General features: G+C 41.3%; 1 protein-coding gene across 1 annotated transcript in view; it reads left to right on the top strand.

Moving 5' to 3' along the window:
• Positions 1–25,211, top strand: part of lgr4 (leucine-rich repeat containing G protein-coupled receptor 4) — a 30,223-nt gene extending 5,012 nt beyond the window's left edge. Inside the window, exons 2-18 of the mRNA XM_084051855.1 lie at positions 3,353–3,424; positions 8,417–8,488; positions 10,001–10,072; positions 12,594–12,809; positions 14,074–14,145; positions 15,609–15,677; positions 16,524–16,595; positions 17,037–17,108; positions 17,399–17,467; positions 17,733–17,804; positions 18,779–18,844; positions 18,933–19,004; positions 19,179–19,250; positions 19,370–19,495; positions 20,581–20,675; positions 21,196–21,249; positions 21,494–25,211. Of these exons, the coding sequence (XP_083907981.1) occupies positions 3,353–3,424; positions 8,417–8,488; positions 10,001–10,072; positions 12,594–12,809; positions 14,074–14,145; positions 15,609–15,677; positions 16,524–16,595; positions 17,037–17,108; positions 17,399–17,467; positions 17,733–17,804; positions 18,779–18,844; positions 18,933–19,004; positions 19,179–19,250; positions 19,370–19,495; positions 20,581–20,675; positions 21,196–21,249; positions 21,494–22,908 (2,758 nt within the window). The 3' untranslated portion in view covers positions 22,909–25,211. The remainder of the gene's footprint in view (positions 1–3,352; positions 3,425–8,416; positions 8,489–10,000; positions 10,073–12,593; positions 12,810–14,073; positions 14,146–15,608; positions 15,678–16,523; positions 16,596–17,036; positions 17,109–17,398; positions 17,468–17,732; positions 17,805–18,778; positions 18,845–18,932; positions 19,005–19,178; positions 19,251–19,369; positions 19,496–20,580; positions 20,676–21,195; positions 21,250–21,493) is intronic.

Here is a 25,211-nt window from a genome sequence, read left to right as displayed (position 1 = left end):
CCTTATTTCATCACACTGATATAAACGCATAGGCCTACTTTATTATTCATGTCACAGATACTAAAAGTGAAATATTTAAGTACATGACATATGCATCTTCTAGTCTTACTTTTTGTCTTTTTTTTTTGACAACAAGTTCACATTGAACATAGACAAGACATAACTCTTAAGACAAAAACAAGCATAAAAACAGTAATAAGAATAACAATATTAACAACAACATCAATAGTCAACAACCATGTATGCTTACAAAACGCCATTTGAATGTACTCATTCTGGTACATTTGTACAACCCAATAACTTGCCATTCCTCTTGTAAATGCAAAAAGAGTTCGAAAATGACAATTTTAGGGCATGACCACATAAGATTATATAGGCTAATATACACTACATCGTATAGCTGGGGGCACATTTAGTCTATGAATAATCTTATGTTGGGTCTCATGGCATTTGTTGGAACATGCCATTTTCTTTGCATTTAATCCAATATTTGGCCCCATTTTGTTATTCAGATGGCACCCAAGATGCTTTGATCTTCTCGTCAATTGTCTAATATTAATCACACTTTTCTTAGAATCGGAATCATCTTAATTGTCACATCACAGGTTTACAGGTGTAAAGAAGTGGGTGAAATTCTTGTTTCCGTGCACGCTCCATCATTTTGTAGTATTCTGTTAGCATATGATTTACTGTAAAATTACTGTAATTAAGCTATGATGGTTTTAGTTTTCTTTAACTGCGTCCTTTGTAGTGTCAATCAAGTTTAAAAACCACATACAAATCACATATCAAGGAAACATACGGACAAACAAGGAATTTTAAATAGGTTAATCAGTGTCATGTCAACACTGTTCTCTGAAAAAAAAAAACATTTTTGTTGACATGTCACACAACACTATTCAGGCCTTATTCAGGAGATCTTTCTTGACACTGATGTATCAACTAATTAGGTTCCTTGTGTCTGACTTAACTGAAGGGCCTTCTGTGCTCTGATCACTACGCACTCAAACATGGCCTGCATGTTGTATTTCTCTTCAGTCGGCTATGTGGAGCATTGTGGCTGTCTTGTGGTTTTGGTTTGGACCTCAACTGGTCTGAGGACGAACAGAAGTGGCTTGTTAAATTGTTAAGGGAAGTTAAGCCAGGCTAGGTCAGAACCATGATTTACCGTCCGTCTGAGGCCATGGTAATAATACGTTTCACATCTTCTAAAACATACTTATTTGGGCCTTAATCTATTGTGAACGTTAGAGTCAACAGACATGTGTTGGAGTTAATGAGTAAATGAATTCTCTCGCTGTCTTTACAAGTTGTCTTTAATGTATCGACTGCATTGAAAGTACAATTAGTACTACTACTAATTAGTACTATTTTATTATTGTTATTTATTAGAATATTTGTTTTGTCTCCCAGTGATCAGCAGACTATAGTATGATAGTGTGTGTGTGTGTGTATATATATATATATATCTTTTTTTTATTTTATTTTTTTTAACAAAAGATTTAGCTCTTGTGCTGCCATCCATTATTTTCCGAAGCAGATTCTCTCATTTAGGACACACTGCTTCCTGTTTAGCAAAATGTCAACTAAATGCACACGGGATGGAAATGTATTGATACCTGCGTGTGTGTGGAAGCAATTAGGGTTTTTACTGTTTATCACAGCTGCATTTTAGTGTCCTCAATCCATCTTAACAGCGACAGGCCAGGATCCTGATGAGTAAAGCAGTCAGAAATGGAAAGGGAGGAAATGTGATAGAAGCACCTAGGCCTCCTCATCTCCGCTGGCCTGCATGTGCTTCCCTGCCAGTCTCAGTCCCAGGCTGTTGATGATGGTTTTGGGATACGGGTTGGGATGCTTTCAGCAACAGCAGAATGTATCCATGTGACCACCTGTACTGTCTGGCCCACAGCAGTGATTGCAGAACACCACCAAAGGAGTTGGCGAAGGGAAGCCATAAAGATAAGGTGCGGGTGGATCATGATGGGAGCTCCATTGTATGTGCAGAGTCAATACAGTAATTGGATAAGCAGGTAGATGGAGGTTGGAGAGAGGTGGCAGCAACGATGAGGGCTTCTGTCAAGGCCCACCTTGTGTGGGTGTGTGTGTTGGTGTATATGTGTGTGTATGCATGTGTAACGAGAGTGCAGAGGAAAGGCAATATGATCCTTTGAGGATTCAGGGGCCCACACACAAGGTTCTGGAGAGATATGGCAGTGAAATCCAAGATGACGACTTGGGGGTGGGGGATCGTTTCATTAGTGAATGCAGGATGTTTTTTCAGTCTTGCTGTGTGCCATCTCCCCACATCTGCTGTCTACGGGCATCTCTTTGAAGCCAGTTAGTGGATTCCTAATCAAGATCTGACCATTGATTTGTACATTTCTTCACTGAACCTGAGAAAGTCAGTTGGCCGGGCCCCTCTTTTTTCAATGACAATGTTTTTTTGTGAACAATGTGTAATTACCACAATAACTGGTTATTATTACTATCCTTAAGTATACTTTAACATAGAAAGTTCATGTTTCAATTAAAAGATTTTTTGACAACATCAGCAAACAACAGTTTTTAATCTTCAGGCTACAATATGCACTCTACATATATGCCCATATATTAGACACGTAGGGAAGAAAATCAAGTACTGTGTGCATATTTTTCATGCTGCTACATGCCTGTCTTTGCTTGATGTTAGTCTGAAAAGTGAAAATCCCTGGGGCTAAAGAGGAGGCTTCTTCAAGGCGTTTTGTTGAGGATCTGTTTAAGGCATAAATACCATAGCATGAGGGTGACTATTGTTGGTGCACTGTAGATTCCAATTAGAATTATGTAATAATATTGATTGCGTGTTTGCTTTATTTTTGTTTTATATCAATGTTGCATAAACTGAAAAGTCAAGCACACTTGCCTTAAGTCCTTGTGAGAATTGTTTCTGTTCTAAAGGTTAAAATCATAATGTCACAGGGCTTCCAACACTTTACAATCATATACTGTAGGGTAGGCTACCCGGTTTAAATTAGTTTGAAACAAAAAGTAGTTTGAATTATTTTTTTTAATTTGAACCTACCTTTCTTATCTCCAGTAAGTTTGTTAAAACATTGAAACGTATCCTGAAATTGTGTCCAAAAGAATTTACTAACTTTTTGCAAGCAGTGAGGAAAGATTCATATCATCTTGATGTATCATTTGCTGTTGCTGTGCTGTTGACGATGGCAGCAATGTGAGAAAAACCTAAGAATACTAGCTATTTAAAGTGTACACTTTAACCACCAAAGCAGCTCCTTGTAAATCTGCAAGTCTTTATGAAGCCTAGGAATCTACAATGATTAATATTTAAATCTGGATGTTTCCACAGTGACATCAGCATGAACAACATCACTGAACTCCCAGCAAATGTGTTCAAAAACTTCCCCTATCTGGAAGAGCTGTAAGTACATCTATTTTCATCTCTTTTATGTATCCTAATGTTTCTTTATTCTGTACTATATAGATGGACTGGTTGTTAAAATGCACCTGGCTGTTTGATATAGCACTTAACAAGACATAAAGGTGCAAAACATTGCCTAATTCCCATTTGCATTTCATATATATACGTACGTAGAACAGTACAGCATAAAGGGGCAGAGTTACAAAACACCAAGAATCACTCATCCTCCTTGATATGAACTGGGCAGTTATACAAGGCTAATCATAAAATCATAAAAGCTTGAGATGAGACAGTGCTTTTATAGGCACTATATAATGCATTATGTATGTTAATGTCTCAACAGGACCGGCAACAGCACATTTTAGCTTTGGGGCTCCATTCAGTGGCCATATCTAATCTTAGTGGGTATTTGTTATTTCTTTACTCTTTAAATACCCCTCTGTCTGGCTCAGTGCTGGAAGCCAGTGATAAAATCTGTCTACTTGATATCAGGTAACATGCAGCCCAGAGAATGCAAAATGACCAGCAAGTGCACACACCAGTGGTTTCAGCTCAATTTCTCTTTGTAGGCATGTTTTTTCAGCCCTCTGTGCATCTTTCATCTAGACTAGTATTCGCCCCCTTCTTTTCCAAACAGTACTTCAATCTGCTTTGTCCAAGGGCAATTTACTTTTCATCGCATTGTGTGGAGGAATGCAAGGCAGGAAGGAAGAAGGCAAAACAATGGTTTCCATGACAATGGAGCTAAAAACTCACCCAGTCTTGCTGTTAGTTCTTTCAACCACGCAATGTTACCTGTTATATCACTGCACAGAGATAATAAGTGGACCCCCAAGTGTACATCCTGTGAACTTGTCTTGTCTGCTATGTACAGTGAAACTTGCACCCCATTTCCCCTCTGTCTTCAAACTCATCTGAATGCAGGGGCTGTATTTGGGTAGCTGTTTTGAAGAATAGCGTTAGACATATATCCTTAGTTGACGTGTGTGTTGGTTTAACCTTTTCCATCGAACAAATCTCCAGGCTTGTTTGAATGAACTTCAGCTGAGGACTTTTTAGCTGTCAGTAAAACCAAGTGGGGGCCCTGAGGGCAGATAGGGAGGGACAGAGGGACATACCCAAACAGGACAGGAGAGAGAGGAGACAAGGAAGGAACATTCACTCCCTCATAGTCACGCAACTCTCCTTCACTTTCTCTTCCTATCCTGCTAAAAGCAGTACATAACTGCGCAGCCATGATGTCAAATAACGCTCGGTTGTCCTCAGTGGTTAATGTTTATTTTTAAAAGGTAATCCATGTAGAATCTCAGTATGTTCTATGTAGTATTGTTGTAAATTGACTGATCATATCCTGTGGTGCTACATGATATAGCCTGTATGTGCTGCAGTCTATTGTCATTATTACTTGCAAAACCAGCCGCTCCATTTTTAGGGGTTTGGACAGAAAGCATTCCTAATAATAGTAAAGTTAACTAATGGTAAAATAAATAAATCTGAATATGGCCTTCTTTCACTCTGTTTCTTTCTCTCCATCTCTCTGCATTCTCATTGCCAATGTCAAAATAGCAAATGAAGTCATAGGTTTATCATTGACAAGTGGCCATAGCAACACCCTTGTGTGTGTGTGTGTGTGTGTGTGTGTGTGTGTGTGTGTGTGTGTGTGTGTGTGTGTGTGTGTGTGTGTGTGTGTGTGTGTGTGTGTGTTTGCACACTGAAATCAGGAGGCAAATTACTGGCACTCCTGATTTTATTGTGTAGTTGGGTGCTTTCTTGAGTACAAAGATTGTTGTTGCTGAAATGATATTGCTGTCCAGAATGATGAGGGCAGATCTTGTTTGGTGTTGTTGACTGCTGTAAAAGCACATGGGACTACATTGAGACCTCCTAGTGAAGCCCTTGTGAAAAAGAAAGACTTGTGGGAGTGGTGTCACACAAGGGGAGGATTTAGCCTTTCCTCAACAAGACTTAGCACATTCTTCTGTCCTCTTCAAAGCCTAGGGGGACGTGTTCTGAATTTGCTGAAAGAAAGCAAAAGGGGCAGATGCACTCAATGTTTTGGGACTTGACGGGTATGAGCATTTCGTTGTTGTGCCACAATGTGCCAGCCAGCTTTGCTTATGGTGTCTAGTGGCTGGCTTGAGACACTGCAGATTTGTGGAGTTTTCCAACATACGTATTGTTCAAGTGTAACGCATAGCTTTGTCATACTGTGCTAACTTAATCCCCAACAAGCGTGAAACAAAGATGGACCAGATATTGTGGTTTGGGTTTGCAGTGTATTCTTTCAGACATAATCATAATTTGTGGCAAAAGTGCATGGTCTCCTTGAGTAGCAGTGTAGCCTTGGCTCTCAAGAAACATTTCCAACAAGCTGTCATAAAACATCCTCCGTACAAATTGTGAGTCAAAGGAGACACACACGCAGTTTAATTGATTGGATGGTTAGATGGTGAAATGTGTCCTGGAAATCCACCACTGCAAGGCAATCTTTGGGTTTGTCATGCAGCCAAGTCAAGCTGAAGAGACAGCATGCTTTTCTTATAAAACTGGGTGAGTGTTCCAAATCATAATTTGATCAATTTTGGTGAACCACAACAAATAAAACATTGTAAGCAGGGTCTGGTATTGGGCAAAGTCGGGAGCTGTGGTCTTGAGTTTAGAGCAGTCACCCTGATTCTTTTCACGGCTGGCGCTCCACACTCCTGGCACAGTGTGGCGGAGCTGGACGGTTCGGTTTGGTAAAACGCTGCAGTTAACCACTTATGTATGTTATATGATGAAGAGTGAAAATAGCTGAACAGCACGCCACTATGCAACTTGTTGTGATCTTATAGATTTTTCCAAATCGGGACACCAGTTTGAAGTAATGTTATCTATATCAGCTTTTTTTTTTTTTTACATGCTGTATAGTGGGCACCACAGTAGTTACATGTATCCTCCTATAATTTGACAAACCTCTGTGGCCATCGTGTCTTCGTGTCGGCAAAACTGTGTGCCCGGTTCTCCTCACTGGCTGGAGCATTTGATCTGATTTTGCACACAGCCATTGCCCATTACCATCTGAACTTAGCTGCGAAGCCCGTTTTTCAATTTCGCCAAATCTCAGCTGTTTATTAGCGTTATAAAAAACAAGGGGAGATCAAACTGCGCATGCGTTGCATCCAATCCAAACACCCATCACTGTTGCCTCCGTGGTGTGTGGGGGGGGGAGATGATCGCACCACAACTCGGGTCCGCGGCCGTGTATGCGCGGACACGCACGTGCGCATGCACGTTGGGGAGCCACGTGTCAGAATGTACATTATTTGTGTTCGCTCGACGGCCGTGTGTGTGTGTTCGCGAAGGGGGACGGCTGTGTGTGTGTGTGTGTGTGTGTGTTGGCGACGGGAGACGGCTCCGGTTGTTAGATCTGTATATGCGCGGGTGTTTGTGTGTGTTCTGTGCCTCCACGACGCGACAACGCGGATGTGGCGTGTGTGTACACACTACAGAGTACAAACTCACTTTCCATCCCTGATACTGTCTGTTCACAGCGCATAAGCCAAACTGCACACTTTGGGTGCTCATATATCCCGACGGGTATGGTCTAGTTAGTAATACCAACAATTGTTGGTATAGCCTTTACTGCTTGAATGCTCCATTCCACTCGTAGTTGTGAAGGTTAACAGTTAACAGTGTTCACTGTTTACTGTGGCTTGATGGTTTATATTGATTACAACTTATTTTCAGTAGTGTGAAACAAAAAGATCTAATTTTCTGGTTTGAGCCTAAACACATGGACCTTCTAGAGATTGAAAAACAGAAAGTTATTCAAATTTAAGTTCAAGGGCTTTCCTCAAAATCATTTCTGAAGATGTGTAGCCATGAGATTCCATTCAAGAGCAGAGGAGAGTGAGAATGAATGGAAATAACTATTAAGGCCTTGAGACATTTGTTTCCTCTTTGGAAATACTGTAGCTTTATGAACATCGCCTTATGGCAAGGGAACAACATGGCACTATTCATGTTCAGTGCTGCAACAAAAATGCTCTGTGGTGAACAAGCACCCTAGTTCTGTCACAATTCATGACATATTTATCGACAAAAGACCGCCTGAACTCTTGCGCTCCAGACAGGCAAGTTAGCCTCCTACACAGAGGAGCCTTGGTTCTCAGGCTCACACCCCAGCCGCTCTCCTTGCAAGGGAATTCAGCCTGTCCAGACTCAAGTTGCAGAGTGATAAATCTGCTGCTAATCTCTCAGGCCAGATAGTAACAGTGGAGCCATGTGTCTTAGTCGCACAGCCCTGTCCCCTACCATGCTTTTTACACCCCTACTTCCTGCACCCGACCCGTCACTGCCCCAGCAGGAACAGGAGGCAAAGAGTATGGCCATAATCGGGTCATACCATGTGCGGACTGTAACAAATGGATAGGTTTAACCAAGAGGATAAAGAGTCTCTGAGGCCTAGTTCAAAATGGGTCTACATTGTAGCCATTTGTTGCTTTCATTTACGTGTTTCAGATCCACTTGGAGAATTGGATCAGTGAGTCTTGTGTTTTCCAGTGGGCTGTGGGACTCAGAGGGCTGACTGATGGTTGGGGGGCTCATGAAAGGAGGGGGTAGCCAGAACCAGTTCTAATCTGTCTTGGGTGTCAGATGAAGTGACAACAGGCCATGGCATGGACACATCTCTTTGGCACCCCAGGCGTCATGTTTAGCCTGATAGCAAGAACTTAATACACTGAGGCCTTGCGTGTGAAGAGGTTCTCACACCATGCACTATATTATCCCTTTAATTGATAAATATTGACTGTGGCTGTTTTTGTGTATTGATGCGAAAAAGTTTCCATTTTATGTTGATTACAATCGTTGTACAGCTTTCTCTCTCATTCTCTCTCTGTGTATGTACAGTATGTATGGCCTATCAACACATCCTTTTTTCATTCTCTCTGTATGTACAGTATGTATGACATATCAACACATCTCTCATTCTCTCTTTCTTGTTCTCAGACGACTTGCAGGAAATAACCTGTCATTCATCCACCCTGAAGCCCTGTCTGGACTACATCAGCTCAAAATGCTGTAAGCATTAACCTGGTGGCCCCTTACACATGCACACGCGCACACACACATGCATGTATGCTGTGTGTGTGTGTGTGTGTGTGTGTGTGTGTGTGTGTGTGTGTGTGTGTACACACGCGTGCACATGTGTATGTGTGCATTTTGGCTGTAACAATAGAGTTTTCCTCCTTGCTGGCAGAAAGTGTTCCAGTATTGCAGATGTAATGTGTTACTTTGCCAGGTGATCTCAGTTCCACATAGTTAAATAATACTCACCTATTTTCTATAAGCCTAAAAAGACTTGTTGTTCCTTCCCACATTCAAGACTTGTTTGTTTAAGTTTAGCGTAGAGCCTCATCAAATCGTGGCATGATACAGTTGGAAGCTGGACAACAAAACAGTAATTATTATGTTTTTTTATGATTTTATTACCCAAAAGTGGTCCGTACTAATAAGTGGGAACTGAGTGGGTCAGGGACAAAGAACAATTTCAACAGAATCATTTTGTTTTATTTAATGTATTGTGTACTGACATGATAAGTGCGAAACCACTTGAGAATCATTGTTTACGATTACACATTATAACTGCATGTTAATGGTACTGCTTATCTGGAACAAGGTAATCTAAAAATAGCTGTATTACAGCTCTAATATAATAATACAGTAGGTATTTGTTTTGTTTTGTTTTCTCTACAATTCATCTAAGTAGGTGAGGTTACCAACATATTAACATACCTTTGCATGATAGCACAGACACACACAGTCCTATAACCATGCCTTTGGTACTCTGCAGAGCCAAAAGGTTAAAGTCCTGTTTGTCTACAGAAAGGTGTGTTATTTATACAGAGAACTGTGACTTAACCAATCTAGTCTAGCCTGCAATTATTAACACAAATAAGTTTTAGCTTATGTTGTAGCTAAATATGTGTCTAAAATATGTATTTGTTTATTATTATTATTAATATTATTATTATTTAAAGAAATCCCCCAGCAATTTACCATATGACTTAGAAATGTTAGAATCAGATTGTGTTTATCATAATCTGTTTATTGGTTGGCAAAATTGCATTAGATAGTGAAGATTTGGTATAGAGGGAAACAAGAAGGGGCCAAGCGTAGACCCCTGAGGGGTTCCGGTCAACTAAGTAGCATTATATTTGCCAACATTGAATTTATCCCAAATTGAATTGGGGTCAGAGCTTGAAAGGCAAGGCATCAACATTCAAGGCATCTAAAATTGTTCGATGCCTTTATGTTTCTGCTTCCTGGTCAAGACTTGATTTTTGGTATGAGGACGAGTGATAAGAGGATTTTAACTCTTTACCTGCCATTGACGAGATTTCACAAAGGAAGCAGGAGATAACGCGATGCGAAGATTTTCTGCTCCATTCACTTCAATGTTAAAAAATAAACAGAGACAAAATTCACATGTTACCTATTTTTGCAATGTTATTCTCTGGCAGGGAAGGGGGTAGATTGTGTATATACTCTGGCAGTTAAAGAGATAATAACCAAAATGTTTTCCCCCTTTAGGATGCTCCAGAATACTCAGTTAAAGACCGTGCCCAGTGCAGCATTAAGGAACCTCAATTCACTACAATCTCTGTAAGTAAACTCCCTCATAGCATAACACACAGACACGCAAGCAACACACACACACACACACACACACACACACACACACACACACACACACACACACACACACACACACACACACACAGACCTTGTCGCAATAAGAGGCGTTATGGGCTTGTAGGCTGTCTGTTTTTGGTTTCACAATGAAGATATATTAATCGTGGGGCTTTAGTGGTTAATGTCCATTCTTTCATTCATTCATTTAGTCTATGAGGTCAAATATCTGACCTTTGACATGGGTATACCTAGACCATCTTTTTGGAGTAGAGACTAAAGTCAGATTTATACTTTGTTGCATGATGGTGTCACGCACCGAAAATAACTGATGTATAAGCTCACAACAAGTCACAAATGCGATTCAAGCCTCTGCTGTAACTGACTCAATACTGCAATCTTTATAACCAAAGGTTATTTTCCTACTGGACAGCTCATAAGACCCATGTGTTTTTCCTGTATAATAAACAGCCAGCATTTTGTGTGATGATGATCATATACACAAAATTGGTCAGAACCTTTGTCTTAAATAATTTACAGATGTATTGTACAATCTGCTGTCTAAATCACCAGCTTACAGTCACATTCTGCAACTCTTCGTAGTGTTACAACTTTAGCCGAGATGCAAAATGCTGGGATTTATCCGCAAGTGCATGCCTAACATGTATGGAGAAATAGTTTATAGGCTACAGGAATGTAACTTTATAGGCTACTGGTCACCCTTTTCAGTGCGAGAACTATAATTAATACTGAATGGTGCCAGGCAGCTTCAGGCCTAACTCTTGTCATAATTAGCTCTACCAAAGCAAGTCATCTGTTAAGTATTTTCTATTTTTTTCTATTTTATACTTTGAAAGGCCATTAATCCTGGCTTCAGAGCTGCAGTGCAACCAAGCATGATTTTAAATGTAAAACATAAAATATTTAAAACTAGGCTGCCCATGCTATGAGGGAGGGAGCCATTGTTTACAAGAGCAAATGTATTTGTAGCAGAATATGACAAAAAACAAAAAAGATGTTTACAAAAAAAGTGTGCTTGATTTGTCAACTGGTATGTCCCACTTATATTGAAGTTAACCACTATTTTGTATTTCATGTATGTTTTGTTTCTTTTTTTTGTTTTTTATTTTTTGAGAATAGAAAAAGCAACACGAAAATGGCCAATCTACAAGCTCACAATGCATCCATCGCATTGTGATGTGATACCTTGTAGGTCGACTATTTCTGAAAATCTTCCAGAATTCTTTGAAAATCTTCTCCTATTATGACATGCTCAAACTAGGGATGCCAGGGTTGGTAAGCTTTCAATTCCCATCCCTAATTGTATGTACAGGGAAATTAAAACACATTTTAGAGCCGCAGAGTGTACCAGTAAAGTGAGGCAGCTTCATTTCTGGCACCTATAGTTGATAGAGGCAGACTGCACTGCTGTTATACGTGCATGAACTTTGCATTAACTTTCAGATTTGGTACTTTTTATAGTACTGTATGTACTGAGATTTCCACTTGAGCTTCCACTAATTTGCTTCCTTCTTTTGTTGTTTTATCAACCCCTCTCAAACTTTCCTCCAGTCTTCCCTGGTCTCAGTGGTGTTTCAGTGACTACTGCATGTCAGTCTCATTGGGAGCACACTGTGTACATGACTCCATTTCTGGTCCTTTCCCTGCCTCTGTGCCTCTGAGTTTGACAGGGACTAATGGAGGAATGAATCCAGCTGGAAAAACGTGCTGAAAATCCAGCTTTCAGCTATTATCACCCCTCCATATCCCTCCCTCCTATCCCTTGCTTCCCCTCTTATTTTTTTCCCCTCTCTCTCCTTTCTTTTTAACAGATGTCTTTTCTCTGTGAGGGGTTTAAGGTCTGTAGCTGAAGTAATATGTTTTGGCAGAGCCAGGGCTGGGTTTGTATAAAGCCTTAGAGAGCTAGATGTCAATCAATAGACTGTTTTGCCTCCAGCGCAGACTCTTAGGGAATTTTGAGGGGGAGAACGAAAGAGAGAGAGAGAGAGAGAGAGGTTGAGAGAGAAAGGGAGAGGCAAGACAACAACAGGAGTGAACAGCGTTATTGTAGGCAATGGCACTTAACCACATGAACCGTAGTGTCCTGATTCTGGGCACGATGGTGAATATAGCAGATCTACAAGTTCACATCATCATCTTCCAATTGTCTAATTGTGCTCTCCTTTGTATAGTAGTATGCACACGCACGCACCCATGCACCAATAACTGAACTAGCATATTATATAAGTAAGTAAAGTACAGTAAGTAATATACTTACACTCAGTAGCATTCAGTGTGCTACCGTGACATGACGAATCAGTGGATGGGGAATTTTATGCACTTCTCATGCATTTAAATTTTCCCAAATGTTAACTATTTATTAGCTTTTTTTTTCCACAGGCATTTTGCCCAACCCCCCCCCCCCCCCCCCCCCATGAACAACTAATTTAAGTATCCTGATAACATGTTGTCTGTTCATGTTTTTGTTCCGCAGTCGACTAGATGCCAACAACATCACCGTGGTGCCAGAGGACAGCTTTGAAGGACTCCAGCAGCTACGCCACCTCTGGTTGGATGATAACAACCTGACCGAGGTTCCCATTGGTCCTTTGAGGCACCAGGCCAATCTACAGGCTCTGACGCTGGCACTCAATCACATCTCCTACATCCCCGACAATGCCTTTGCCAACCTCACCAGTCTCGTAGTATTGTACGTTATGCCAGTGATTCTCAACCTTTTAAATTTCAAGGAACCCCAGTTTGATATGCATCAGGCCACAGACACCCATTTAATTTCATCTCTTGTGAAATCCTCCATGTTAATTTAACTCTAGGATTGTACAAATGGAGGGTACATTTGGTTCCATTTGTACACTCTCAGAGTTACAGACCCGTAAGGTTCCATGTGGACCCCTGGTGGTCCCCGGACCAAACATTTAGAACCAGTGCGTTAAGCCACCTTCATATGTTCACTGACTGTGTTAGGATGAGTGAGAGGGGTGACATGTTTATTAATTAAAGGTCCATACTGGTGGTCTGGCATATTAAGCCTATTGACTACGACATGGTATACTGTACTTGACATTACTGCCTACCATTTTCCTTTCCATACCATTGTTTGTTTGATTTTTGAGGAAGCCATTGGATTCCTTTAATGAAACAAACATAAATAATAATAAGGCAACTAACGGAATGGACAGTGTTTATGTATGATATAGCCAAAACTGGAAATCGTCAATGACATTTATTGATGGCAAACATCTCATTGCTTCTATATTGCACACCATTGTCACCATCTCAGTAGCATTATACAGTATATAGTTTTGTTACCATTAATTATCAGTAAATCAGTTAATGAGCATGCAGTTTTAAAAAAAATCCTGTTTACCACCTCATGGCAGAAAACATCAGAAATTAAATGCAATTTGTCAAACTAATTGCATTTTTATACATTACCTATAATCACAGCTTAGAGCTAACAAGATAATATCTCCAGATTTTGGTGAGAAGCCCATTAGTTTCTGCACATGCCCAGCCACGTGCCTCTTGAGTTTTTTGGCTACAGAGACTTAACAATGAGCAATAATACAAAATGAAGGAGATTTTGTTGGTTTACGAGTGGCAATACACTACACGGGCAATGCCATTGTTAAAACTTGGTTGTACATGGTTAAACATGTTTCATAATACATACCAAACATATTCACATCTGCTTCAACAAATAGACACAGAGGGAGAATGGTATTGCTCCAGGGTTAGAATAAACAGATTAGACTAAACAGGAAGAAAGTACCTTGAGTTCATCAGCCAGTGATAGCCCATTGCAAATACTCACTCATACAGTATATGCACGTACAGGCACCAGATTTAGTAATCGCACAACATGCCGTAATTTGTACATATGTATCTATTATGTCTGTACAAGTCAAATATTTTGTGATTATTCTGATATATTTTATTGTTATTTTTTGTAGGCACCTTCATGACAATAGGATTAAGGAGATGGGTGAGAAGTGCTTTGCTGGGCTGGTGAATCTAGAGACACTGTAAGTACACAGTCACACTGTGTGTGTGTGTGTGTGTGTGTGTGTGTGTGTGTGTGTGTGTGTGTGTGTGTGTGTGTGTGTGTGTGCGCGCGCGCGCATGTGTGTGTGCTGTGCATGGCATGTGTGCGCGCGCGCGCATGTGTGTGTGCTGTGCATGGCATGTGTGCGCGGCGTGCGTGCGTGCGTGTGCTCTCCACCCACCTCTACTGCTGCCGTCCGGACGTCAGTGTGTCCACTTCCTCCTTTAATTGCTCCAGGATAAATAGAGTGAAGTCCATGATGCTTATCAGCTCTGCCCTCCCATTGTTCACTTCCTCCTGTGCCATGGTCACCAGGCAGCAGGGACACATCTCTTCTCTTCCAGGCAGCCTGACCTACAGTATCAGCCAGCAGCTCCTACACAGCTCCAGTAGAGCAGCACAGCATTATGATAACAATACAAAATGTTTGCCAAAGGCAGAAGTGCAGTTTTGATTGATTGAATATTTTATTAGACAGAAAATGCAAGCAGCACGAGTACAGTCATACACTTGGTCTAAAAGGATGTACACAAAAAAAAGTCCCAGTGGACTTGTTTCCATTGAGGTCCTATATATAGTTCACATTTATACTGTACACTACAGTGGTTATCAAACCTTTTCATGTCAAGGACCCCCAGAGTTGTATGTATTTGACTTAAACAATGTTCAGATAGTTAGACACAATTTGCAAACCTCATCCATTCTTTTTTGCAAAACTCTAAACACATTCTCGCTCATTAAACACATTTCACACTATGATGCACTTGTGATGGGATCAAACCAATTATACCGTATACAGAGTGCTTGGGTGGCACAGGTGAATGTTGATACCAACAATTGATGGAAACTATCTGAGAGGCACATGAGGAAATGATTACTTTCTGTTCTTGATTTGGGACGATGTCAGCTTTCACTGTGGTGTCCAAATAATGTTAGTGGTTCACCCAAGTTCATACGTTTGCCTTCCACCCAATAGAAGAGTTTTTCTGTGCGTTGTGATGGAGGGTCTATGAAAGAACCCATATACAAGGGAATATATCGTACAGGCAATGGAATTGGCAGTGGTGACATACTGTAGATGTGGAGTGTTGTCAAGACTGAATCTATTGCTATTTTCCAAAAACTCCAATGGGTTACATTACAACCAGATAAACCCATTTTAGAAGCGTATTCCACTGTTATTGCACAGTTTTGCACAAATTAGTAAAATTATACTTTTTGTTTTTTTTATTTGCACCACTAATGCAGGATTGATGCTGGTTGGGCTTGGCTTTTAGACTAGCTAACTGCATACTATCCAATAATACTATTCATACTACTAATATGGCTTATTGATATTTAGTGTAGCATTATGCTGTGTTAGTATATTGCGGTGTGTCAGAAGTGGCTGAATAAACCTACAGACAGCGGATACTGAACCTATGTTTCTCTTCATGTTCTCAGAGATCTAAACTTCAACAGTCTCAAGGTCTTTCCCAAAGCAATACAGGCTCTGCCAAAACTCAAGGAACTGTGAGTATATTTGACCATCTCTCTCCTTCCTCAGAAAAACTGCATACATGTTCAAAGTGTTTACTGTCACAATAGTAGCATTATAGGCAGTGACATTCGTATACTTAAAATGTCTCATCGGTGCCCTTAACAATAAATTAAGAGTAAGATCAAATGGATTGCATTGACTTAGCTAATGTTTGTTACAAACATAATGTATCGGGGCGTGCCGATTTACAGTACCTTTTGTATTTTGTGTTTTTTGGCAAGCTGGTGAGTTTCATGAGATGTGAGTTGTTGATGTGTCCCATAATGCAGCTGTGACTAGTGGCTTATGGACTAGTGGCTTATGGAGCTGAAAGATTAATGAAGGGGTTTAGAGCACTGTCCATTTACTATGTTTTGTTTGGTGTGTCATGCTGTCAATGTCATATAGAGATGGAATTCCGTCATGATGACACAATAGATCAAAGACAATGGGAATCATCACTCTCCAGTTGATGATGTCAATAGTAACCTGGTGTTATTTAGCTCCTTATATTCTCCTTTTTAGCTGTGACCTCACATGCTAGTACAGTATAAGCCACTCAGTCAGGCAGTCGGTTAAAAATGTCCAATTACAAACCGAGAGTTGGCCGCAGTTCATCACAGAATGCATGCTTGTTTTCATCAAAGTGTTGGCAATTAACTCACTCACAATTGCAGCTCCAATGAAATTAAATAATTTAAAAAATAAATAATATTTGTTTGGGATAAATTAGATGTCAACAGTAAGTTTCCCAGGTCATTAAAAGTGTTGATATACTCTTTCATTGGGCAAATACTGTATATGGTGACATATTGTATTTTACTGTGTTCCATTTGTAGTGGGTTTCACAGCAATGATATTGCTTCCATACCTGAAGGAGCTTTTCACAACAATCCTCTGTTGCGAACAATGTAAGCCCAAACCTCACTCACTCAATGTATAGATGCATACTTGCAAATCAACCCTCCCCAACACACACACACACACACACACACACACACACACACACACACACACACACACACACACACACACACACACACACACACACACACACACACACACACACACAGGCAAAAAAATAATCTCTGCCCCCGGCCTTTTCGGCCTGACGAAGATAACCTGATGAAGGTCTAATAGACCGAAACGTTGTTATATTATAGTATTTTTCACACACACACACACACACACACACACACACACACACACACACACACACACACACACACACACACACACACACACACACACACACAAACACTAAAATGGAATGCGAGCCTTAGAAAGATGACTGTCCAGAAGATGGTGCCATTCAAACCTAGTAAACTAATTTTGATTATCCTTTTTTCCAGTCACCTGTATGACAATCCCCTGTCGTTTGTGGGGGCCTCTGCCTTCCAGAATCTATCCGACCTGCACTCCCTGTAAGTCCTACTGTCACCCATGATTTACAGCAGCTCGCAACATCATGCCACAACGTTTCAGCTGTGACTTTGGGTTGCGGCCAATTAATGGTAGCTGGGCTTGGCCAGGCCTGTCACAGTTATTATATAATCATAATCGCATCAATAATGTTGAAAAATGTTCATACATAATAGCAATTGTCAATCATATATTTGTGCACTTAAGATATTTGGGGGTCCTTCACATGAAATGTGTGAGAACCACTGATGTGAAGTGAATCACAGTGCTATTATCTGCGCTTGTGTTGCAGAATGTTGCGTGGGGCCAGTATGATGCAGGACTTCCCAATTCTTACATGGACTAACAACCTGGAGAGCCTGTGAGTGAACACAGCCTTCACTCCACATCACTGCCTTGAGCTTTAAGCTCAATTTAACTGCTGATGCCATTTTGGCCATTTTTCTCTTGCTTCATACTCAGATGTTGGAAACCACATGTTCTGGTGGGGTGTCCCACCCCTTTAGTATGAAGTTAGAGCAACATGGCTACCATGGGGATATGGTCTATAGTATTAGCAATATTTGTAGTATTGTTTATACCTTGTGTGGTGTAGGGGGTTACTGATGTGATTAATAATGTTTTAGGACCCTGACTGGTACCAAGATCTCATCCATCTCAGCTGATCTGTGTGAGGATCAGAAGTGGCTTCGGACTCTGTAAGTAATTATTTTACTCACCAGGCACTGACTACCCACATAACTTAAAACGGGTCAGTCATTAACAGTATAAACATCTATATGTCTTACCTAATTTTTCACCAACAAATTTCCCCATAATAAGCTATAGTGAGTGAATTGCTGTATCATGTACTGTATGTTAGTCTTAACCGAGTGTGTTTTGCAAAAATAAATACAAAATAACAAATATTTGTGTGATCCTAGACTTATAGTATACGCCATAGGTTACAGAAGTAAGAGCTAAATGACACGGGCAGGAAAGAATCCTGAGATAGTAGTGGAGGACGATGAGACCATGAGAAATGAAGACATGATTAAGGAATTCTTGAAGATACGTATTTGAAACAGTCGAGAAGGTAATTCTAGCAGCAGGGAGGGTTGAAAGGTTACGGCCAGGCGATGGGATGGCTTGGTCCCTGAGGGCTATGGAGCTATGGAATGAAGAGGTGAACCCTCGCTTACCTTAGTAAAAGGGTAGTGATCCGTGGCCTGGAGGTACAGTATGAGGTACAACTCCCTCTGTAACATTATATGCCAGCTGCAGGGTTTAAATTTAAAATGAGCAGCCACAGGCAGCCGTTATATGGAGGACATTTAGGTGAGGTGAAGAGAGAGTCACAATACATCAAAGAGGGTTTTGCAGGTGGGAGATGACTAGAAATGGACAAAATAGCTGTCCAGAGTTCCTGGTGAGGAAGGGACTGATTTGCCAATTCATGCACAATGCCGGGTTTGGTTGTAGATGCGACATACAGTTGGTATACCTCACATGATTTAAGGTCCTTGTGTTATGCTCAGCAGATGCTATGGTTCTGCGTAAAGGACAGCCTTGATCTGTGGAAAGAGTCAAAAATCATCTCTGTTGCCTTAGTAAGGAAAATGAAGGGGGGGGGGAAGCTATGTTGTCTCAATCACCTAATTGTTGGAAATGTTTCCTTGTTTTCTTCAATCAGAGACCTATCCTACAATGAGATTAAGGAGCTTCCATCCTTCCAGGGTTGTCTAAAACTGCAAGAGATGTAAGTACCAATAGATTTATAAAAACAAAAGTGCAGTTTAAAGATGATTCATTAAAGATATGTCTTCATGTTTGTGTCCAATCAACAGAAGCCTGCAGCACAACCATATTCTACAAATTGACAGGGACACTTTTCAAGGCCTTTCTTCCTTGCGTTTGCTGTAAGTCTTAACAGCCGTGAACACACACACACACACACACACACACACACACACACACACACACACACACACACACACACACACACACACACACACACACACACTCTCTCTATGCCAGCGGTAAAGATAACATGATTGGATGTTGAGTTTTCTTGTGTTCTGATGTTACAACAGAGACCTGAGTAGAAATGAAATCAGCGTCATACACAGAGATGCTTTCCTTTCCCTGACTGCTCTTACAAACCTGTGAGTATAACCTGCATGGTTTCACATCACCTCAATTGTAATAGTCAGAACTGCACTATATTAGAACTTTTGAATTATATTGAATAATGTTTATGGGATCCTGTTAATGTTCTTTGCAGAGATCTGAGTATGAACTCTCTGACTGTGATTCCAACAACTGGCCTCAGTACCCTCAGTCAACTGAAACTTTCAGGGAACCTGCAGATGAAAAGTGTGCTGACAGCCAAAAGTTTACCAAAACTCAGGTGAGAATACATTTCTGTATTTGATTGAAAACTTGAAAAATCTGAAGTGTGTTTATATATAAGTTATATACACAGTATATTATATATATCAAACGAGAGAGAAAGAGTTGTCACGTTTAACAAAACTGGCAAACCCAAATGCAGATACGACACCAAAGCAAAGTCCAAGGGTTTTTATTCAACAAAGGAGGAATGAGGGCAGGGGGTGTCAGCTGCAGCGGAGGTGGTTGACAGGCTGAGGTTGATGGCAAACAGGCAGGCAGCCAGGCAGTCAAAAAGCAAAAACACCGGGAGCAAAACTGGAACACGGTAGAACTAGAATGCACTAAATTCTCTAGGAAAAACTGTCCAGAAGCATTACCGCGCAGGAGACTGTGAAAACGATCTGCCTGCAAATGGAGAGAAGACCCAGGTTTTTATGCTGTGGAGGTTGATAGGAAGGTGGTTGGCAGGTGTGCGAGATGAGATGACCAGAGACGGGTGCGCCAATCTGGAAGCCAGGAACCAACCCTACACCCACACACAGACAGACAGACTAATACATAGACAAACACAAACACAGGACACTGGCAGGGAATGTGACAGTTGTGTAACAGCAAGGGAATTTGTTCTATACAGAATATAAACAGACACGGAGAGTCTTCGTTGAAGGCTTACAGTGTCCATTTATGTGCGTTAAAAAATTCTAATATACTTTACAGAGGGTGCAGTTTTTCCCTCTTTCAATTATTCAACCTCACAACCATATTGGCTTACTTAGACTCAGAGATTAGCTGTTTTTATGTTTTACTAGTAACATGCTAGATGGTTATAGCATATTGGATGGTTGTTAATTAATCTATTGTCTCTTAATGTCTTGATGTGCGGGTTCTACTTTTCTTAAATAATGCATTGCACTTAACCTACAGTAGCACCCACTGTATGTGTGTATAACTCCAGTAAACTAATGCCATTACAGTGCTATTACAATGGGATAGTGTGAATACATTTAGTGTGAATACAATTAGTGTGAATCAGTGAGGATGCACTTCAAAATACTACTTGCTCAGTAGAACACCTTTTGAATGTCCATTGTATCTCCGTAGGTCCATCTCTGTCCCCTATGCCTACCAGTGTTGTGCATTTGTGGGATGTGACACCATAGCCTCTTCTGATGATGATGACCTAAGGAAGACTGCTGGTGAGAAAGCTACACTCAAAGTCACATCCCTGCATCTATGACCACATTTACAATTTAGGCTTTTAGCAGACACTCTTATCCAGAGTGACTTACAAGTGTAAGATCAGAGTAAATGTCTTGAACCCTAGTTAACATAAATGGTCACATAAGTAGAGTGCACGGAAAAACAATGTAGTTTTCTGTCATTCAAAGAAAGTAGAATACCAGGTAAACATCAAACCTAGCATCTGTCTCAACAACAAAAATAACTAAATCTAAATAACATTCTTAGCTTAATTTCTAAATTTCTAAAGTACAACTAAGGAATATAGAGATACATTGTGGAAGTTGTTTCATTAACGCACATGAAACGTGTTATCTCCCCAAATTAGTATACTATAATCAAAATTGTTTAACTGTTGTACATGGTAATGACTTGAGCAGAATCGTTTTCTATAAAGTTGCCGGCTTACACTGCTTAATTTTATTTAGAAATCTTGAAACATTTAGGCCTCTAAAAGAAAACCCTCTTTTGTTGTAGGTGGAGAGGAAGTGGAAAGAATTTCTATGATCCTACATTGCTCCCCCTCTCCAGGTAAGAGGCAACCTTTTATGACACATTTTCCTCTTTATTTATTTCTCAAGTCATTTATTGATATTAATGTTATATCATCAATACAATCTTTGTGTTTTGCCAATTATTTCGGGGCCCACCTGCAATATCCTCACGGCCCAACAGGTTGAGAATCACTGATTTAGCCTTTTGTTTATGTGGATGCACTTTATTATTGATGTTGGTGTAGAGGATGGAATGTAATAACAACGTGTCTCCCTCTCAGGAGCGTTCAAGCCCTGTGAGCACCTCCTGGGAAGCTGGATGATTCGCCTGACGGTCTGGTTCATCTGCCTGGTGTCTCTGGTCTTCAACGGCCTGGTGCTGATAGCTACCTTCTCTCCTGTCCACCGGGCTCCAGGCTTTGCCCATTCCCACGCTCCACCCCTGTCACCAGCCAGGTTACTGACGGGGCTGCTGGCCCTGGCCAACCTGCTCACCGGCCTGTACGTCGGGGTGCTGACGGTGCTCGACGTTGCCACCTGGGGTTCCTTTGCCGAGTTCGGGGTGTGGTGGGAGATGGGCGCCGGCTGCCAGGTCACGGGAGCTCTTGCGGTCTTCTCCTCAGAATGGGCGGTGTTGTTGCTCTCACTGGCAGCCGTGGAGCGGAGTGTGGCGGTGCGGGCCCTCCTAGGGAAGGTGAGGGTGTCGCCACGGAGGAGCAGCAGCAGCCATCGGAGGTGCTGGCGAGACCAACGTTTCAGCCTTGCTGCAGGACTACTGGGGCTCTTTGCCGTTGCTGCTGCCTGCCTGCCTCTTCTAAGTTACAAAGGGTCATCTGCATCTCCTCTGTGTTTGCCCTTTGCTGGTGGTGAGGGCCCCACTTTGAGTATTACTGTAGTTCTGGTATTGCTCAATGCGCTGGCCTATCTGTTCACTGCAGCCGTCTACACACAGCTGTACTGTCACCTTGGCAGGGTGGAGCTTGCAGATCCAGAACAGACGGGTGCCCTGCGCCATGTAGCTTGGCTCATCTTTACCAACTGCATATTCTTCTGCCCTGTGGCAGCATTCTCCTTTGCCCCTCTCTTGACTGGGTCAGGCTCCACCGCCGGCGGCCCAGAGATTGCCAAATCTGTCATCCTCATTTTCTTCCCCCTCCCCGCGTGCCTGAACCCTGTCCTGTATGTATTCTTTAGCCCCGCCTTCAGGGAGGACTGGCTGAGACTACGGGGTCACGGGTGTGTGGCCAGGGGGGTGAAAGCCAGCGCCGGAAGTCAGGGAGATCACGCTGGCGGAGGGTCTGGTGCCATGGATGGAAGTTCCTCCACGCAGCTAGGCTTTGACTGTGGCGTGTACTCGCAGCTTTGCGGGGAGCCGGTCGTGTGTGAGCATTGTGAGGCAGCATTGCATGCCCGGACCTGTTCCTCCTCTTCCTCCTCCACAGTCTGCAGACATTTGGTGAAGTCTCACAGCTGCCCCACGCTGTTGGCCGGAGCTGCGGTGTGCCAGCAGCGTGCAGAGGGGTACTGGGCAGACAGTGGCACACCCTCAGCTCAGTCTGAGTACGCAGACGAGGGAGACTCGTTTGTGTCCGACAGTTCCGACCAGGTGCAGGCCTGTGGCAGAGCCTGCTTCTGTCAGAGCCGAGGCCTCCCTCTCGTACACTACTCATACAACATACCTCGTGTCAAAGACTAAAGAGCCCTGCAGAGTGGTATGTGCGCACGCACACGCGTGCGCACGTATCCCTCCCTGTTATGTGAATTTGGACGCTACAAAATGATGTAAACAAGTTGTGTCAAACCGCAAAAATGGACAACTACCCTGCTAAAGAAACTATCCAGAAAAAGCACTTATTTTTGTAATTACTGTGTAAACAGAGACTCAACCAATCACGGACAGAAAGGGAAGTTGGCATGCAATTATCAACCAGGACACTATTGATGAGCACGTTTTTTTTCATATAATGTCTTATGTGAACTTAACCGTTGTGTCACGATGCAAGTTGTCTAACAAAGGGACGTTACAAGAGAAACTCTTGCCGCCAGTGCCTGTTTCCTGGTTTAGATTGGACTGGATGTCACAATATTACAAGCCTCAAATCATCTGTCACTTTTTCCCCCTTTTTTTTGTGCCATCTGTTTTACCTATAAGCTTTTATCCATTGTTGAAATGATGTCATGCAATTTGTCCGTTTCAAAAGCCTCACTATAATAGCTGTTGATTTTATATGTACGTAAATGTAGCAGATGTAATCATCCTCATTCTAGAAAGCTCTTTGTGAATGTAACATGAATTTCAGGAGAACTATTTGTATGACAGTGGTCTTAAACTAAAGAGGGGGGATCATCTTTAATCAATGACATTTTGTTTTTTTCCCAGTAAGTTAAACCCTTCCAATGTGACCCAAATCTACTTTTAACATATTCTGTCAAATGGCAACCTGCCCTGTGCCCTGCATTTACAATTCATAAAAGCATGGCAATGGCATAAATGTATGTAAATTTAGGTATCAACTTTTCCTCTTTTTTTTTTCACTGTAAAGTGAGTAAGACTTCGAATGTGATATAAACGTAGCAGATATCACTGTGTCAGCGACAGCTGTGCTGGGTTGTTTTATGTGGTGTTGTAATTATTTGTTTTGAGCGATAGGAATGTCTTGTTCAAGGTAATTTCAGGTATATGAAAGGTGGCCTTTGAATGATGAATGCTTAACGGAAGCAGTCACCGAGACTACAGCACCCCTAGTGGCAAATGTTAAATCCCTCACAAACACCTTTATTGTTGCCATTGTATTGTAGTACTGTAAGACTTCACTGTTATTATTTTTTACAAGTCTTAAGTTGCACATATTTGGTGCTTACAGTATCCTTACAATCCATTAGTCAGCAATTTACTCACAACTAGTTGTTTTCAGCTCAATCTGTGTAGTTAAATGCTAGTATATATAGGGTGCGTTCGGAAATTGCACACCAGAGCGCACTCGCCTATTAGTTTGTATTGGCCAGTGCGCTCAGTGCTGTATTTCCGAACGCACCCATAGTCTGTCATGGGAGGGTCATGACAATACAGTAATGTATATTAACCAATAACCACCACATTAACCCCGGTGTGCCTATTCTGGGCATACATGTCATTATAGGCGAACATTTTCCAAAATGGCGGAAATAGCAGGTGTACAAGCTCAAAATGCATTGCAGTGTGAGCTTGTAGATCAGCTATTTTCGCTGCGACAGCCATTTGTACAACGAAGTAAAAAAAACAGGGCTTAAGTGGTTAATGTAGATGACTCTTCACTTAGATTGTGTGACTGTTGGAGGATTGCTCTCTGGCTGATACATATTGTGCTGGAGCGTGTGATTGTACACATTAATCTGGACACACCCTTGGAACATGTATCCACAAGTGTGCATCATGTGAGTGCTCAGGAATTTAGGTAATGTAGGGAAGCCCTTTTCTCCAATCAACAAATCATTCTTGTGTCTTTAATGCATAATATTGACTTAGATTATTTTGTTTAGATTTCCTGTTGTCATCGTATGGATTTTATACACAACACTTTGACTGGGTGTGTAATTTCTAACACCAACCAAATGTCCATTCATTCTTGTTTAAGTGTGAGATCACATCCTGTAAAAATTCTGTGTGTACTGTACTTGTCCGTCTCCATTATTCTGTAAATTATTTTGATAGAAAACATATAATCAAGAATGGGATGCAATGTTTAACTAAGGAAGCTACCTCTTCAACTGTAGTGGCTACCGGCAGTGCTTTTTAAATGGAAATCTTTTTTTATTTTATTGTTTGCATACTTGGCTTTAGGTTGTACATCACCATTTTAGTTCACTGCAAATTGTGGGAGTAATTTATGTACTGTATACTGTGATTCTTTTTTTAACCAAACTATAAACTATGGAATTCTTACAGTTTGGTGTTTCATATTTTTAGATACATGTAGATATCAGTGCTGTAAATACAATATATATCTTGTTTTCGTTTGA

The sequence above is a fragment of the Gymnoscopelus microlampas genome (genome assembly GCF_963454915.1).
Source record: "Gymnoscopelus microlampas genome assembly, chromosome: 1".
Lineage (NCBI taxonomy): Eukaryota > Metazoa > Chordata > Actinopteri > Myctophiformes > Myctophidae > Gymnoscopelus > Gymnoscopelus microlampas.
This window is presented reverse-complemented; position numbering and strand designations above follow the sequence as displayed.